This window comes from Poromitra crassiceps (assembly GCF_964638095.1).
Source record: "Poromitra crassiceps genome assembly, chromosome: 5".
Lineage (NCBI taxonomy): Eukaryota > Metazoa > Chordata > Actinopteri > Beryciformes > Melamphaidae > Poromitra > Poromitra crassiceps.
In genome coordinates this window covers 45,473,011-45,488,350 of record NC_139642.1, presented here as the reverse complement: position 1 = coordinate 45,488,350, position 15,340 = coordinate 45,473,011, and the positions used below count along the sequence as shown (strand labels likewise).

Here is a 15,340-nt window from a genome sequence, read left to right as displayed (position 1 = left end):
AGGTGGCAAAAACGAAATAAATAAAGTCTGGCTTGCTTGTCTGTGGATTGGCAGACACATTTACAAACAGGGCAGTAATGACACAACCATAAGTTATGGTCTATAATGAAAAGTAACTCAAAATTAGCTCTTGGATACAAACTAAAGAACCAATTCAAGTGTGTAATTAGCTCTTGGATACAAACTAAAGAACCAATTCAAGTGTGTGTTTTTTCCTATTTCCAAGTGTCTGATGTTTCCCATGCTTTGCAGCCTCCCGGTGTGTATTTGTCTCTGGTCCAGAGAAGAGAGTTGCAACGTGCTTGAGCCTGTGAAAGCCTGCATGTCTTCAGACGCCCACACACAAAACAGCCTGGGAGAAAATGGGGGCAGTTGATTCAAAGTGAGCTAATTCATCCAGTCACTGTTATGTCCTCTGTCAGAGGCTGGTCCCCAGAGGCCAGCGCGCAACATCTTGAGGTGTCCCCTCTGCTCCCGTCAGCCTGGCTTTCATGTTGCTCTCAAGGACTTCAGGCATTTGCCAAGTCCCCCTTTGTGTTGAATTCACTCTGGGCATTATTGTGTAGAATTCATTTGGTCAATATATACCAACAGTATCAACTCATGTTGAAACAGCTGTGTGCCCTATGGCTGGGCAATAATTCAGTGGTATCGTTTTTCGTCTTTCAGTGGTATCACATGATTATCTGACAATTTGCCAGGTAATTATAATAGAGGATAATTTGATCTCTCAACAGCTTACACATATCATATCTTGATATACATTGGTACTGAGAATGACGCCTTCATCGTGATATTGATTTCAACCGTATCGCCCAGCCCCAGTATCCCCTGTTCCTTCTGCTCTCTTCTCCCTCCCCCATTCTCTTCCCCTCTCTCCAATATAAGATTGTTCAATCCCGTTTATTGATAGTACTCCTTAGCTAGACATATTCTCTGTAAAGCCCTCCAAGACATGCTTGTGAATTAGGGCTATACAAATAAGCTTGACAAACTTGTGCACATATTTCAGGGTTCCAATTGAGCCCTGCAATATATGCAGTAAAGCACAACAAAAGTAATACAGAAATAAAGAGATGTGCACATGAGAACAAACACAGAACAAAAGTAACAGTGATATAAAGAGATGTGCACATGCATGTCTCAAAAAATAAGGGGGGAAATACAGCAGTTTCCTGTGTTTAGGCCCTTTATTTCATCATTAAAGCAAAAGAGAAACCACATTGTAATAGATGAAAAAGACAAACACCGTCTGCCGGCAGGTCATTCAGTCTCAGACCCGCTGCTTGGTGCTGGACAACTGCATCGACAGCATGGTGGACAAGCTGAGCCTGGATATGACGGCCAGGCGGCAGACACTCATCACAGAGGAAAGCAGCAAACCCTGCAGAGGTGATGGTGACCCGCGATGACGACAGCAGCGGGGGCAGTGCTCTCGCTCTCCCCCCCGGATAATCACCATGCTACGGGACTATCCAATACGACTACGCTTAGTGGATCCGTGGAATCACGCTCATTTCCTTCGGATGATGAAGTTATTTTCAAGCTGCTGCCTGATACTACTTCAACACCAGCTCCCTCAGTATCCCGGGTCCTCATCGCACAACAACTAGCCACAACATCCGAGCGACTGGTCCGGCGTCAACCTAGGCTACCAGCCTCTGCTCCTAATGGCCTCAGGTCCCCGGACTGGCCCGCACTGGCCCGGCGTCAACCTAGGCTACCAGCCTCTGCTCCCAAGGCCCCAGGTCCCCGGGCACCGCAACGGCGTGAGCTGCTTCTGGCCGCAGCACTACGACACGCTCCTGACATGGCTAACGCCAGCCATCTCCCTCCCGAATCGGGTAAGATCGATCCAATTCTTACTATCCACTCTCTCTTAGATATGATTAATCTATTAGAAAACCGTGTTTCCCAACTAGAGAACGATAAACGCCAGTCACCTAATGATAGTCTTGTTACACTTAACCAGACTGGCTTCCCTGATCATTTACAATGTACCTCAGTAGCTGATGTGTATTGTGAATTAAGCGAGGATGCTAGCTGCGGTCCAGCTGGTACCCCCGTTAATGCTACTCCGCAGCACGAGCAGAACAACCCGGCCAATGTCTCGTTGGCCCCACAGTCTGTGGATGATGGGTTTACAGTTGTCTCACACTGCCGTGGCGTTAAACGTGCACAGCCCGCCGCTGTGCAGCCCGTTTCCCAACAAACGACTTCGGTTGAGATCCGAAATAGATTCACGCCGCTTGCTAACTCTCCTGTTCAGCATGCTGTGTCGTCCGCTCCGCCCGACAATATTAAACCCTCTATTCTATTGATTGGAGACTCTATAACCCGCAATATCAAGCTTAACACACCAGCCGAGATAGTTTGTCTGCCCGGGGCCAGAGTACCCGACATTGAAGCTACTCTTAGGGTGCTAACAAACAGCCATAAACAGACAATTACCCAGGCTACCCATGATAACATCATACTACACGTTGGCACCAACAATGCCAGGTTTAAACAATCGGAGATCACAAAGCACAGCATAACTAGGACCTGTGCTTTTGCTAGTGTGACCAGGTCATAGTGTGCGACTACGCCACCTAGGGAATTGCACCCTAGGAAATACCAGAACAACTTTGTAATTTAACACTTGATAGCAAAGGTCAACCCAGGTTCATCACAATTGAACAGGAGACGGACTTCCAAAAATATATGTTCTTTTATTTTGTACAACAGTTTTTCTTTTAAAACCAGACAGTGAATGGAATATAGGCTAAAACAGTGTGTTCAGGTTCCAAATTGGTGGTTAACAATCGGCATTGCCTCAGAGGATATCTGCAGGGCGAGGGACTTACAGTAAATGGTCAGACTACAGAGAGAAAAGGAACAGATCACAAATAATATTCAAAAGCAACAAAATCACAAGTCAAATCAAACCACCCAGTGCTTTACCAAACAGGAAGAGAGTGCCATCACCAAAGTCTGCCACGCTGCCCAAGCACCTGAGAGAGGGAGAAACAAAATATAATTAAGCCGACATTTACAACCACCAATGGACAATATAATTAACAACTAAAACTAATGGAAAGGGGTTCGTGTGTAAGAGTGGTGGAAACAGAGCAGCAGCACAGCGCCCCGGACTGGAGGCTGGGCGTGCCGCTTGACGTCCAACTGCAGCGCAGCTTCCCACAAAGCCGCCAAGGAGGGAGAAAGCAGGGGAGCCGGCCGTGGCCTAAACCACCATACAGCAGAACAGAGAGCTATTAATAAATGGAAAACGAAGCCAATTGTTGTTGACAAAAATGACTGAGAGCCAGCTTACCCGGTAAAGTGAGCTGCCCCACACAAGCCCCCTCAGCGCAGCCAATCCGTAACGATGGGCAGCCAGGTGTGCCCTCCACACAACAGATAGGCTTGAAGCCCGCTTTCAACCAGAGACCGCTGCTGAACGGGGGGGGGGGGGGGGGGCAGGACGGTCGAGACCGCTGCCAAACGAGGGTTAAAGATTAATGGAAGTTGAGCCACCAAAGAAAAGTAAAAGGATAATGGGCACTGGTGCCTACCTTTTACTTGTGCAATGCTGTTTTGCCCTCCACAAAACAGACAGGCTTGAGGCCCGCTGCTGACGGGGGGGGACAGGACGGTCGAGACCGCTGCCAAGCAAGAGTTAAAGAATGGGAGTGAATGTAAGTTTAACACTAAAATGAACAAAAGGATAATTGGCACTGGTGCCTACCTTTTGCTTTTGCAACCCCGCTTTCCCGACTCTCAAGTGCGCTGATGCCCGCACTCCAGCCGATGGCAAACAGCCCGACGCCAGCAAGACAGTGTGTTTGTGTGTCGCGCCGCTGCACACACAGCTGATATACCTGTACACTGATTAGGGACTCCCAGCTGGTGTCAATCAGCAGGCAGAATGAACCCAGAGGCAGCCAACCTGCCACATCTACCCCCTCCTTTTTGCGTCGTTGCCCCAACGACGGACTAGCCCGCCCAAGAGCTAAGACTCACTCTACACCAAGGGGGACCAAGCATTACGCAGGCCACACAGGTTCAGTTCTTATTACCCCGGCTGCTCGCCGGCTGGGGAAGGTGGTGAACATTGAGATGGTGGCCGGCAGTAGAGCGGGCCGTTCTACGCAATGCTGGCAAGACAGCTTGACTACCTGAGGGAAGGGAGGGAGCTGGTGCAGGAGGGGCAGCGCGTGCCTGGGTGGCACCTGGAGCTGCCCGGGTTTCCACCGGGGTCACAGCCGCAGGGCAAGAGGAACCTGGTACGGCCGAGGTAGATGGTATGGAGGGGTCCGAGGCCCGCAGCCACAGGTCTTCGTCCTCTGACTCATCGGACAAGTCCTCAGGCATAGCCGGTGGAGATAGCGCGCCAGGAGGATGAACTAGGGACTCTGGCCCTACTAGGGCCTTCAACATGTCTCGGTGGACATTTCGCGTTTTGTGCAACTCTGCTACAGGAGCGACAGTATACACTGCTCCGCTTTCCCTGGGGGCTCTCAGTACCTTGTAGACCACCGAGCTCCATTTGTCATGGATCTTGTGCCGACCCCGAACGGTATGGTCCCGGAGGTAAACCAACTGGCCCAATTGCAGAGGCGCAGCCCGGACACGGCGATCATGACGTTCTTTCCGTCGCCCCGCAGCTGCCAACAGTCTCTCGTGTGCACTCTCGAGAGCCACCCTAAGTCTGGCCTGGTGCTCGATCATCCAATCATGTACCTCCCCCGGCACCGGGTCCCGGACCCGACCCAGGAGGAAGTCCACAGGGAGGCGAGGTTCCCGACCGAACATCAGGAAGAAAGGCGACTCTCCAGTGCTTTGATGGGGGGTAGTGTTGTAGCAGAATAGCACCTGCGGAAGGCAGGAGGCCCAATCCCGCTTTCGTGAAGCTGGCAATGTGCGTAGGAGATTGTGAAGGGTCCTATTAAATCTCTCACATTGTCCATTGCCCATTGGATGATATGGCGTGCTCCGAGACTTCCCTACTCCATATAAGCGACAAAGCTGCTGGATCAAAGAACTCTCAAAGCTCCGGCCTTGGTCGGAGTGAATGCGGCTTGGCACGCCAAACCGAAAGAACCATTCCACCAGCAGGGCCTGAGCAACGGTGGTAGCCTGCTGATCCCGGGTCGGGACAGCCACGGTATATTTACTGAACACATCGGTCATTACCAGGACGTTCTCCAACCCATTACGGGAGGGCTCCAACAAAGTGAAGTCTATGGCAACGATCTCGTTAGGTTGAGATGCCAGTAAGTGGCCCATGAAACTATGGGGCACCAACCCCGAATCCTTTGCCACTTGGCAACGTGCACACTCTTCGACCCACTGCTTTATGTCTGCTGACATTCCTGGCCAATAACAGCGCTGCCGCAACAACTCAGTGGTGCGTTCAACGCCCTGATGTCCATGTTCTTGGTGCAACTGTGTCAGTGTCTCTTCTCTAAGAATTCTAGGCAAGACGAGCTGGAGATACTCTTCTCCCCCATCCGAACGAAAAGTGCGGCGGTAGAGTATACCATCTTTTTCTTCCAAGCGGTCCCATTGCCTCAAGAGCGCTAAGGCAGATTTGGGAAGTTGCTGCCTCTCCTCCTGGGTAGGCCGAACCTGCCTAGCCCAGAATGGCAGGAAGTGATCCCTCAAAAGGGGATCATTCCCCTGCAAGGAACGAAGGTCAGATGGAAAGTGACCTGGGAAGACAGACATGACAGATTGAGTAGCAGCTACCATTGGAGCAGAGCGAGGGATTTGCTGGAGGAGCATGGGAACCGGAGTACCAGGTAGGCTGTGTTCGACCAAGCTAGGCATGGGCAGGTATTGCCGGGAGAGTGCATCCGCATTCCGATTACTGCGCCCAGAGCGATACTTTATCTCAAAGTCAAAAACAGCCAACTGGGAAGCCCACCGATGTTCTACCGCCCCGAGTTTGGCTGACATGAGATAGCTCAATGGGTTGTTGTCTGTAAAGACTATACATTTGTGCCCCCACAAGTAATCGCGGAATTTCTCTGCCATTGCCCACTTGAGCGCAAGAAATTCCAGCTTCATGGAGCTGTAATTATCCATGTTGCGTTCAGTAGGTCGGAGGCCTCTGCTAGCATATGCTACTGGCCTGACGACACCCTCGGTCTCCTGCGAAAGGACAGCCCCGAGTCCACTATGGCTCGCATCTATCTCCAAAATGAACGGGCGTGAGAAATCTGCATAGGCCAGCACCGGGGCTGAAACCAGCTTGGCTTTTAAAGCCTCAAAGCTTTCCTCACATGGAGGTGTCCATGCGGAACCCAAGTCCCGCCCAGATCCTCGCTTTGACCGGGTGCCTGCCAGTTTTGCCACCAACCTATGCAGGGGCCCCGCCAGCTGTGCGAACCCCTCAACAAACCTCCTATAATAGCTGGTGAACCCCAAGAAGGATCGCAGCTCTGACACATGGTGGGGACGCTGCCATTTTGCCACTGCCTCAATCTTGGCTGGGTCTGTAGAGACTCCTTTACTGGAAATGACATGCCCCAAATAGCTGACTTCTTCCTGAAAGAAAGCACACTTTTTAAGCTTTACTTTTAAGCCCTCCTTTTGGAGCCGACCAAGGACACCCTCCAGTCGCTGCAGATGTTCAGACACAGAAGCAGAGAACACAACAATGTCGTCAAGGTACAAGAGCAGGGATTGGCACTGCTGATCCCCAAACATCCTCTGCATCAGGCGCTGAAAGGTGCCTGGGGCATTACACAACCCGAATGGCATGCGGTTCCATTCAAAGAGACCGAAGGGTGTGCAGAAGGCCGTTTTTGGTTTATCCCTCTCTGAGACGGGTACCTGGTTATACCCGCTGGCCAGGTCAAGGGTAGTGAACCAGCGGGCTCCAGCAAGGGCATCCAGGCTTTCCTCAATACGAGGTAGAGGGAATGCATCTTTCCTCGTTTTGCTGTTAAGCAGGCGGTAGTCGACGCACATGCGTAGACTACGGTCCTTCTTCCGGACCAATACAATGGGGGAAGCGTAGGGACTATTACTGTCCCTAATTATATTAGCCCTAAGCAGCTGGTCGATGTGGGCCTTCACCTCCTCATACTCAGATGGGGGAATTCGCCTGTACCGCTGCCGCACCGGAATGTCATCCAGGAGGGGGATGTCATGGGCAATGAGGTCAGTGCAACCTAAGTCACCATCATGGGTGGAGAATACAGTCTGATATTTCTGCAGTAGCTCACAAACCGCAGTTCGGTCTTGTTCCTCTAAAGCAGACAGGTCGACTGCCTCTACTCCACCCTGCACTTGATCAGCAGCCGCCTGGGAGGAAACTGTAGCAGTAGTAGACTTCACCTCAGTGACTCCTGCAGGTAGACTGACAACCTGCGCACTACTTAAGGTGCCAAGGCCAGTACGCGGATGAATGCGAACTTCTGTTGTCCCCACATTGACCACCGGGATGTAGGCTGTACCTCGGGTGACCTGCACAAGACACGGGGAAGCAAGTAACCCGGCTGGCAGGCCAGACTCCAAGGGTTCATAAAGCACGGTCTGACCGGAAAGCTGTTCAGAGCAAGTGGCAGCAACCAATTTCATTACTCCCCCCGGTACACGCACTGCTCGTTTACCACGAACTTTGGCTTTCGCCATGATTTCTCTTGGAGGCTCAACGGCAGCACGATGGCAGTGCTGCAGGGCCTCCAGGACTGGACGAGGAGCTTGAGCCACCAGAGGCGAGTCGAAAAGGGCGGGGCCATAGACCTCGAAGAGCTCCCGGTAGCATCGCCTGATGACGTTGCTCCCCAGAATTCCCGGGGCAGCGGGTGAGGCACCAGGAGGGTCCTGCACCACCAAGATCCCACAACCAGGAATGATTTTACCACACAGTTCCACATCAAGCTCTAGATAGCCAATGTATGGAATGGGAAGGTTATTAGCTGCCAGGAGTCGTAGCCAGTTACATGACTTCAGGCGTTCGTGACCCCATGGCGCGAAGTGTTTCCGGAAGAAGCTCTCTGGGACCGTAGAAACCATGGAGCCACTGTCCAATAAACATGGAACCATAACCCCCCCCATCACAACATCCATGTGTGGACAGTGTGCCATTAATTTATTTATAACGTCTGCTCTTACTGAGCCTTCACATACCCCACCTGAGCTTTGGCTCTGCAGCTCAGTGGGCTTCAGTTTCCCGTCTGATGGGAAGAACGGAAAAGCCCAGCTCCATTGGAAGATGGACCAGAGCCCGCACCAGCATGGCCACGAAAGGGAACGCGTTCCCCATCACACTGCTGTGCATAATGACCTGGCTGTTGACACCTTCGACAAATCAAGGGACCACTAGGGGGAGGCCGTGGACGGAAAGAAGAGGTCTGAAAAGAAGCCACCGTCTGTGTGAGCTGATTGAGCTGCTCCTGTTGACGTTTCAGAAGTTCCTTCAACTCATTCCAATCCAACCCAGTAGATGGGGCAGGAACGGAAGGGTGGGGGCTACCTTGCACCCCATACTGAAGGCCATACGCTGAGGGAAGAGAGTGGCTACGTTCCCTAACACCCCCTGGCAACCCCTCCCTTTCCCATCTAATTGCCTCTCCTCGTACCTCCAACAAGGTGGCAGTGGGCTTACGGCGGACGAGCTGCTTTAACTCCCTGCGCAGGGCCCCATCGAGCACATGCTCCACGAACTGATCGCGAAGGAGGACCTCTGTATTGAGCAAGCCAACCGGTGCCGACCGTTTCACACGGTCCATGAGGGTCATAAGAGATAAAGAGAACTCCAGCAGTGACTCCCCTTCCTGCTGCTGTCTCGAGAAGAAAGATGTCTGCAAGGTCACATACGACTGCGCACAATCATATAGTTCTAGCAAGATGGCCACTACCTTGTCTGGGTCGTCTCGCTCTGCGTTGGTGCGGTATTTTATCTCTTTCTTGGCCTCTCCCTCCAGATGGTCAAAAATGAAGAAGGCCTGATCCCTCACTGACAGGTGGCGGGCCCGCATGGACGCCTGTACCTCCTCTATCCACTCAGTTATCCCCATGCCTGTCCTGCCATTAAATATGGGGCATTTGCGCTCTCTAGGTATCACCACCATCCGTTCAGCGACAGCAGGGCTGGCACCTGCAAGTCCACCTGAAGTGTGGGGAACGGAATTGGCTCCGCTTGAGCCTGCCTGGGAAGCATCCCTTTCTCGAGATAGCCGCTCATTATCTGATTTAAGCTGTGCTACTAGCTCTCTGAGCTGCTGCATTTCCTCCCCCATCGCGACCCGTGTGAATGTGAACTGCACACACCAACCTCACAAAAACAGGGGTCCGGGTGTTCAAAGCTGGCACAAATACTGCTGCTCTGTTTCCACTGCTGCCTCCACTCCAACACACCAACCTGACTGAAAGAAAACAATTTTAATACAAAGCACAAAATATAGCAAAAACAAACAAAACAAAAAACAAAAAAATGGAAGTCACGTCTCTGTTGTTTAAACTGTATCCTGCCGACTTACGCCAAAATGTGACCAGGTCATAGTGTGCGACTACGCCACCTAGGGAATTGCACCCTAGGAAATACCAGAACAACTTTGTAATTTAACACTTGATAGCAAAGGTCAACCCAGGTTCATCACAATTGAACAGGAGACGGACTTCCAAAAATATATGTTCTTTTATTTTGTACAACAGTTTTTCTTTTAAAACCAGACAGTGAATGGAATATAGGCTAAAACAGTGTGTTCAGGTTCCAAATTGGTGGTTAACAATCGGCATTGCCTCAGAGGATATCTGCAGGGCGAGGGACTTACAGTAAATGGTCAGACTACAGAGAGAAAAGGAACAGATCACAAATAATATTCAAAAGCAACAAAATCACAAGTCAAATCAAACCACCCAGTGCCTTACCAAACAGGAAGAGAGTGCCATCACCAAAGTCTGCCACGCTGCCCAAGCACCTGAGAGAGGGAGAAACAAAATATAATTAAGCCGACATTTACAACCACCAATGGACAATATAATTAACAACTAAAACTAATGGAAAGGGGTTCGTGTGTAAGAGTGGTGGAAACAGAGCAGCAGCACAGCGCCCCGGACTGGAGGCTGGGCGTGCCGCTTGACGTCCAACTGCAGCGCAGCTTCCCACAAAGCCGCCAAGGAGGGAGAAAGCAGGGGAGCCGGCCGTGGCCTAAACCACCATACAGCAGAACAGAGAGCTATTAATAAATGGAAAACGAAGCCAATTGTTGTTGACAAAAATGACTGAGAGCCAGCTTACCCGGTAAAGTGAGCTGCCCCACACAAGCCCCCTCAGCGCAGCCAATCCGTAACGATGGGCAGCCAGGTGTGCCCTCCACACAACAGATAGGCTTGAAGCCCGCTTTCAACCAGAGACCGCTGCTGAACGGGGGGGGGGGGGGGGGGGCAGGACGGTCGAGACCGCTGCCAAACGAGGGTTAAAGATTAATGGAAGTTGAGCCACCAAAGAAAAGTAAAAGGATAATGGGCACTGGTGCCTACCTTTTACTTGTGCAATGCTGTTTTGCCCTCCACAAAACAGACAGGCTTGAGGCCCGCTGCTGACGGGGGGGGACAGGACGGTCGAGACCGCTGCCAAGCAAGAGTTAAAGAATGGGAGTGAATGTAAGTTTAACACTAAAATGAACAAAAGGATAATTGGCACTGGTGCCTACCTTTTGCTTTTGCAACCCCGCTTTCCCGACTCTCAAGTGCGCTGATGCCCGCACTCCAGCCGATGGCAAACAGCCCGACGCCAGCAAGACAGTGTGTTTGTGTGTCGCGCCGCTGCACACACAGCTGATATACCTGTACACTGATTAGGGACTCCCAGCTGGTGTCAATCAGCAGGCAGAATGAACCCAGAGGCAGCCAACCTGCCACACTAGCAAGATGAGTCGGCATCCATTAATTGTCTCTGGTCCCCTCCCTGTCACACTTAACTCTGACATTTTTAGCAGGCTGTTTTGGCTCAACAACTGGCTGGCCAAACACTGTGCTGATAAGGGCTACCTATTCTTAGATAACTGGCCCTCTTTTAGAAGCATGACTGGCATGCTTAAGATGGATGGCATCCACCCTACCCCATTGGGTGCTAGCACCTTATCAAAAAACCTGGATAGTTGCCTACGGCAAACCCAGACTACTATCCTTGAATGACAGTTTCACCCACAACATGCAGGGCCACAGGCTGCTAGACAGCCTGTTAGTTCTACTTGTGCGGTTATGGAGTCTGCTAGTTCAATTAACTTAGTCTATCCAATACAGACTGTGCTCCGTCCGCGCCGCACTATTACTAGTAACCGACCCATAAACGCTCTGCAATATCCTAACCCAAACCTTATTGTTATTAATCCGACTATTACCACCGCCGCTCCGTCTCCGTATTATACCACGATCTCTCAAATTAGCACAGTTTCTCTTCGTCGCTCCGTCCCCTCACGCCGCTCTCGTCCACCCCTCAAAACGTCAAACACCAACCTCATTGAGATTAAATCTACTCTTGGTATCGAATGCTCTAAATTAACTAATATTGATGATAAATCTATTCGATTTGGATTCATTAATATCAGATCAATCACCAATAAAGCCCTCCTCGTCAATGACTTAATCATTGAACATAATATTGACGTTATGGGATTATGCGAAACCTGGCTAAAACCGGACGTTGTTCTTCCACTCATTGAAGCCTCCCCCCCTAACTTTGACAATTCGCATGTTGCCAGAATGTCAAGAAATGGTGGGGGCGTTGGCCTAATTTATAACTCAAATCTAGGTCTTCTACAGGATCAAAAGTATAAGCTCCTATCTTGTGAGATACTTACTATGAGACACTCTAATATAGCTGGCCTCGGAGCCTTCTACCTAGTTATGCTCTACCGCCCACCTGGGCCCTATTCATCTTTTCTTGATGAATTTTCCAATTTTCTCTCTGACCTCGTAACCCGCACGGATAATATCCTTATCATTGGCGATTTCAATATTCATGTTAACCGTAAAGCTGACCCACTCTGCAAAGCCTTTCTATCTTTAGTCGACACCCTTGGCTTTGCTCAGTTGGTTCATGAACAAACGCATTCTAACGGCAACACGCTTGATCTCGTCCTTGCTCGTGGGATTAACGTCTCAGATCTGTCAGTCATGATTTACCCTCCAGCACTGTCAGATCATTATCTCATTCAATTTAAAATAGACCTGCCCCTCCGGCAATCAAACCTAGCTGATACCTATACCGCCCGGCGTATCGATAGTTCTACTCCCACTGAACTCGCTGATTTGTTATCGGGGCCGCTTTCCTCTCTCCCAGAGCGGATCGACTCCATTAATGAATTCACAAATCAATTTAATTCAATCCTACTCGCCTCGCTTGATTCTATCGCACCTCTACGTACTAAAATCCGTCGCCCTAAAAAACCTTCGCCTTGGTATACTGACGATACACGCGCACAAAAACTAATATGCAGAAAACTAGAACGTAAATGGCGATCATCCAAGCTTGAAGTCTATCGACTAGCTTGGAGTGATAGCCTATTAAAATACAAATGTATGCTCTCCGCTGCAAGAGCCTCCTACCTATCAGATCTTATTAACACTAATAAAAATAATCCTAAATTTTTATTTGACACGGTCGCAAATCTTACTCGCAAACCATCCCCCAATACGAACTCTCCATTTACAGCTAATGATTTCCTTGACTTCTTTAACCGTAAAATTATCTGTATTAGAGATGAAATTAGCAACTCTCTATTACTCACAAAGGGTGCTAACCCCTTTCCTAGCCCTGTCCTTAGAACCTTAGACGAGAGTACTATACTCTCGAATTTTGAGACTATCTCCCTAAATGCACTTTCAAAAATTGTACTTTCATCTAAATCCACAACCTGTTTATTCGACCCTCTCCCTGCAAAGTTGATTAAGGAACTCCTTCCAATACTAGGCCCCCCCTTACTTAACATTATCAATAGCTCCCTCTCCTCTGGCATTGTCCCTGCCTCCTTCAAATCTGCTGTAATCAAACCTCTACTTAAAAAGCCAAACCTTGATTCTGAGGTTCTTAACAACTTCAGGCCAATCTCAAATCTCCCCTTCCTCTCTAAAGTTCTTGAAAAAGTAGTCTCAACACAATTAACTGACTACCTCTCGCATAATAAACTTCTCGATCCCTTTCAATCTGGTTTTAGATCACTCCATAGTACTGAAACTGCTCTTACAAAAGTAACCAATGACCTTCTCCTCGCGTCCGACTCTAATTTCTCCTCTCTTCTCATTTTATTAGACTTAAGCGCAGCCTTCGATACAATCGATCATAAGATCCTCCTAGACCGCTTATCTAACTACGTAGGTATCCGGGGCACTGCCCTATCCTGGCTAAAGTCATATTTGTCTGATAGGACACACTGTGTCTCATATAAAAATATTATGTCCACATTCTCCTCAGTGAAGTTTGGTGTACCGCAGGGATCAGTCCTGGGTCCCTTACTCTTTGGAGTTTACTTACTGCCTCTTGGCGAAATTTTCCGTAGATATGGCATTAACTTCCACTGTTATGCCGACGATACCCAAATTTATATACCAATTAGACCAGACGATCGCTCTAAACTCGCTAATCTTGAATCCTGCTTAATCGCTGTTACAGATTGGATGTCAAATAATTTCTTACGACTAAACGCCAACAAAACTGAACTACTAGTTGTTGGCCCAAAAACCCAACTTCCATTTCTCACTGATCTTAGTCTGAACATTGAGAACTGCGTAATTACTCCAAACTCAAAGGTGAAAAACCTAGGTGTTACCTTTGATCCTACTCTGTCATTCGATGCTCACATTAAGGACATCACTAAAATAGCTTTCTTTCATCTTCGCAATATCTCAAAGATCCGTCCCTTGCTAAATGCAACGGATGCCGAAACCTTAATACACGCCTTTGTTTCATCTAGACTCGATTACTGTAATGTCCTATTCTCTGGCCTTCCACTTTGTAGCACAAATAAATTACAACTCGTGCAAAACGCCGCTGCTAGAATTCTAACTAGAACTAAGAAGTTTGATCATATAACTCCGGTCTTAATCTCCCTCCACTGGCTCCCAATTCAGGCCAGATCAGACTTTAAGGTGCTTCTGTTAACCTATAAATCTTTGCACGGGCTCGCACCTCCGTACTTATCTGAGCTAATCATTCCTTATGTTCCCACGCGTACTCTCCGCTCACAGGACGGTAATTATCTTACCGTCCCTAAAATTAAGAAAAAATCAGCAGGTAGCAGAGCATTTTCTTACCGTGCTCCACACCTCTGGAACCAGCTTCCTCTGTCAGTTAGGGAAGCTGGCTCCATTGAAATCTTCAAAACTAGACTCAAAACCCATTTATTCTCCCAATCATTTGGTTGTGCTTGATGGTTATGTTTGATGATGTCATTCTCTAGAAATATTTATTAGCTCTTGAGTACATACAATCCTGAATTGCTGAGCGGGCTGTCTCAAGCCAGCAATATCAGTATAAACTTAGACTTGACCTAATTTAAATAATATGGCATCAGTCGACCCAGTAGCCTAGATAGAAAATCAAATAGTTGGTGAATAAACTTAGTCCTGAACTGCTGAGCGGGCTATCTCAAGCCAGCAGTATCAGTATAAATTTAGACTGGACCTAATTTAATAATATGGCATCAGCCGATCCAGTAGCTCAGATATAAAATCAAATAGCTGGTGAATAAACTTAGTCCTGAACTGCTGAGCGGGCTATCTCAAGCCAGCAGTATCAGTATAAACTTAGACTTGACCTAATTTAATTTAATAATATGGCATCAGCCGATCCAATAGCTCAGATATAAATTCAAATAGCTGGTGAATAAACTTAGTCCTGAACTGCTGAGCGGGCTATCACAAGCCAGCAGTATCAATATAAACTTAGACTTGACCTAATTTAATAATATGGCATCAGCCGATCCAGTAGCTCGGATATAATATCAAATAGCTGATGAATAAACTTAGTCCTGAACTGCTGAGCGGGCTATCTCAAGCCAGCAGTATCAGTATAAACTTAGACTTGACCTAATTTAATAATATGGCATCAGCCGACCCAGTAGCTCAGATATAAAATCAAATAGCTGGTGAATAAACTTAGTCCTGAACTGCTGAGCGGGCTATCTCAAGCCAGCAGTATCAGTATAAACTTAGACCTAGACTACCTAGACCTGAATTAGCAGTATAATATTAGTCATCCTAAATAATCCTAATAAATTTTGATTTGACCTAATTTTTATTGCTGTCTATAGAGTTAGTTCCACCTCTGCGCAGATTCCCCCGCTCTCTTCTCTCTCTCCCCCTCAGGTGTCCTCATTGGCCTGACGTACACCCCACCGCTGCA

The 15,340-nt window shown here is 48.7% G+C and overlaps 1 protein-coding gene across 1 annotated transcript in view; it reads right to left on the bottom strand.

The window, feature by feature from the left end:
* Nucleotides 1-2,867: 2,867 nt before the first annotated feature.
* kiaa0753 (KIAA0753 ortholog) overlaps nucleotides 2,868-15,340 on the bottom strand; it is a gene marked incomplete at its 5' end in the record, with an annotated part of 42,908 nt that continues 30,435 nt past the window's right edge. Inside the window, 2 exons of the mRNA XM_083636698.1 lie at nucleotides 2,868-2,993; nucleotides 9,865-9,914. Coding sequence (XP_083492824.1) covers nucleotides 9,885-9,914 — 30 coding nt within the window. The 3' untranslated portion in view covers nucleotides 2,868-2,993; nucleotides 9,865-9,884. The remainder of the gene's footprint in view (nucleotides 2,994-9,864; nucleotides 9,915-15,340) is intronic.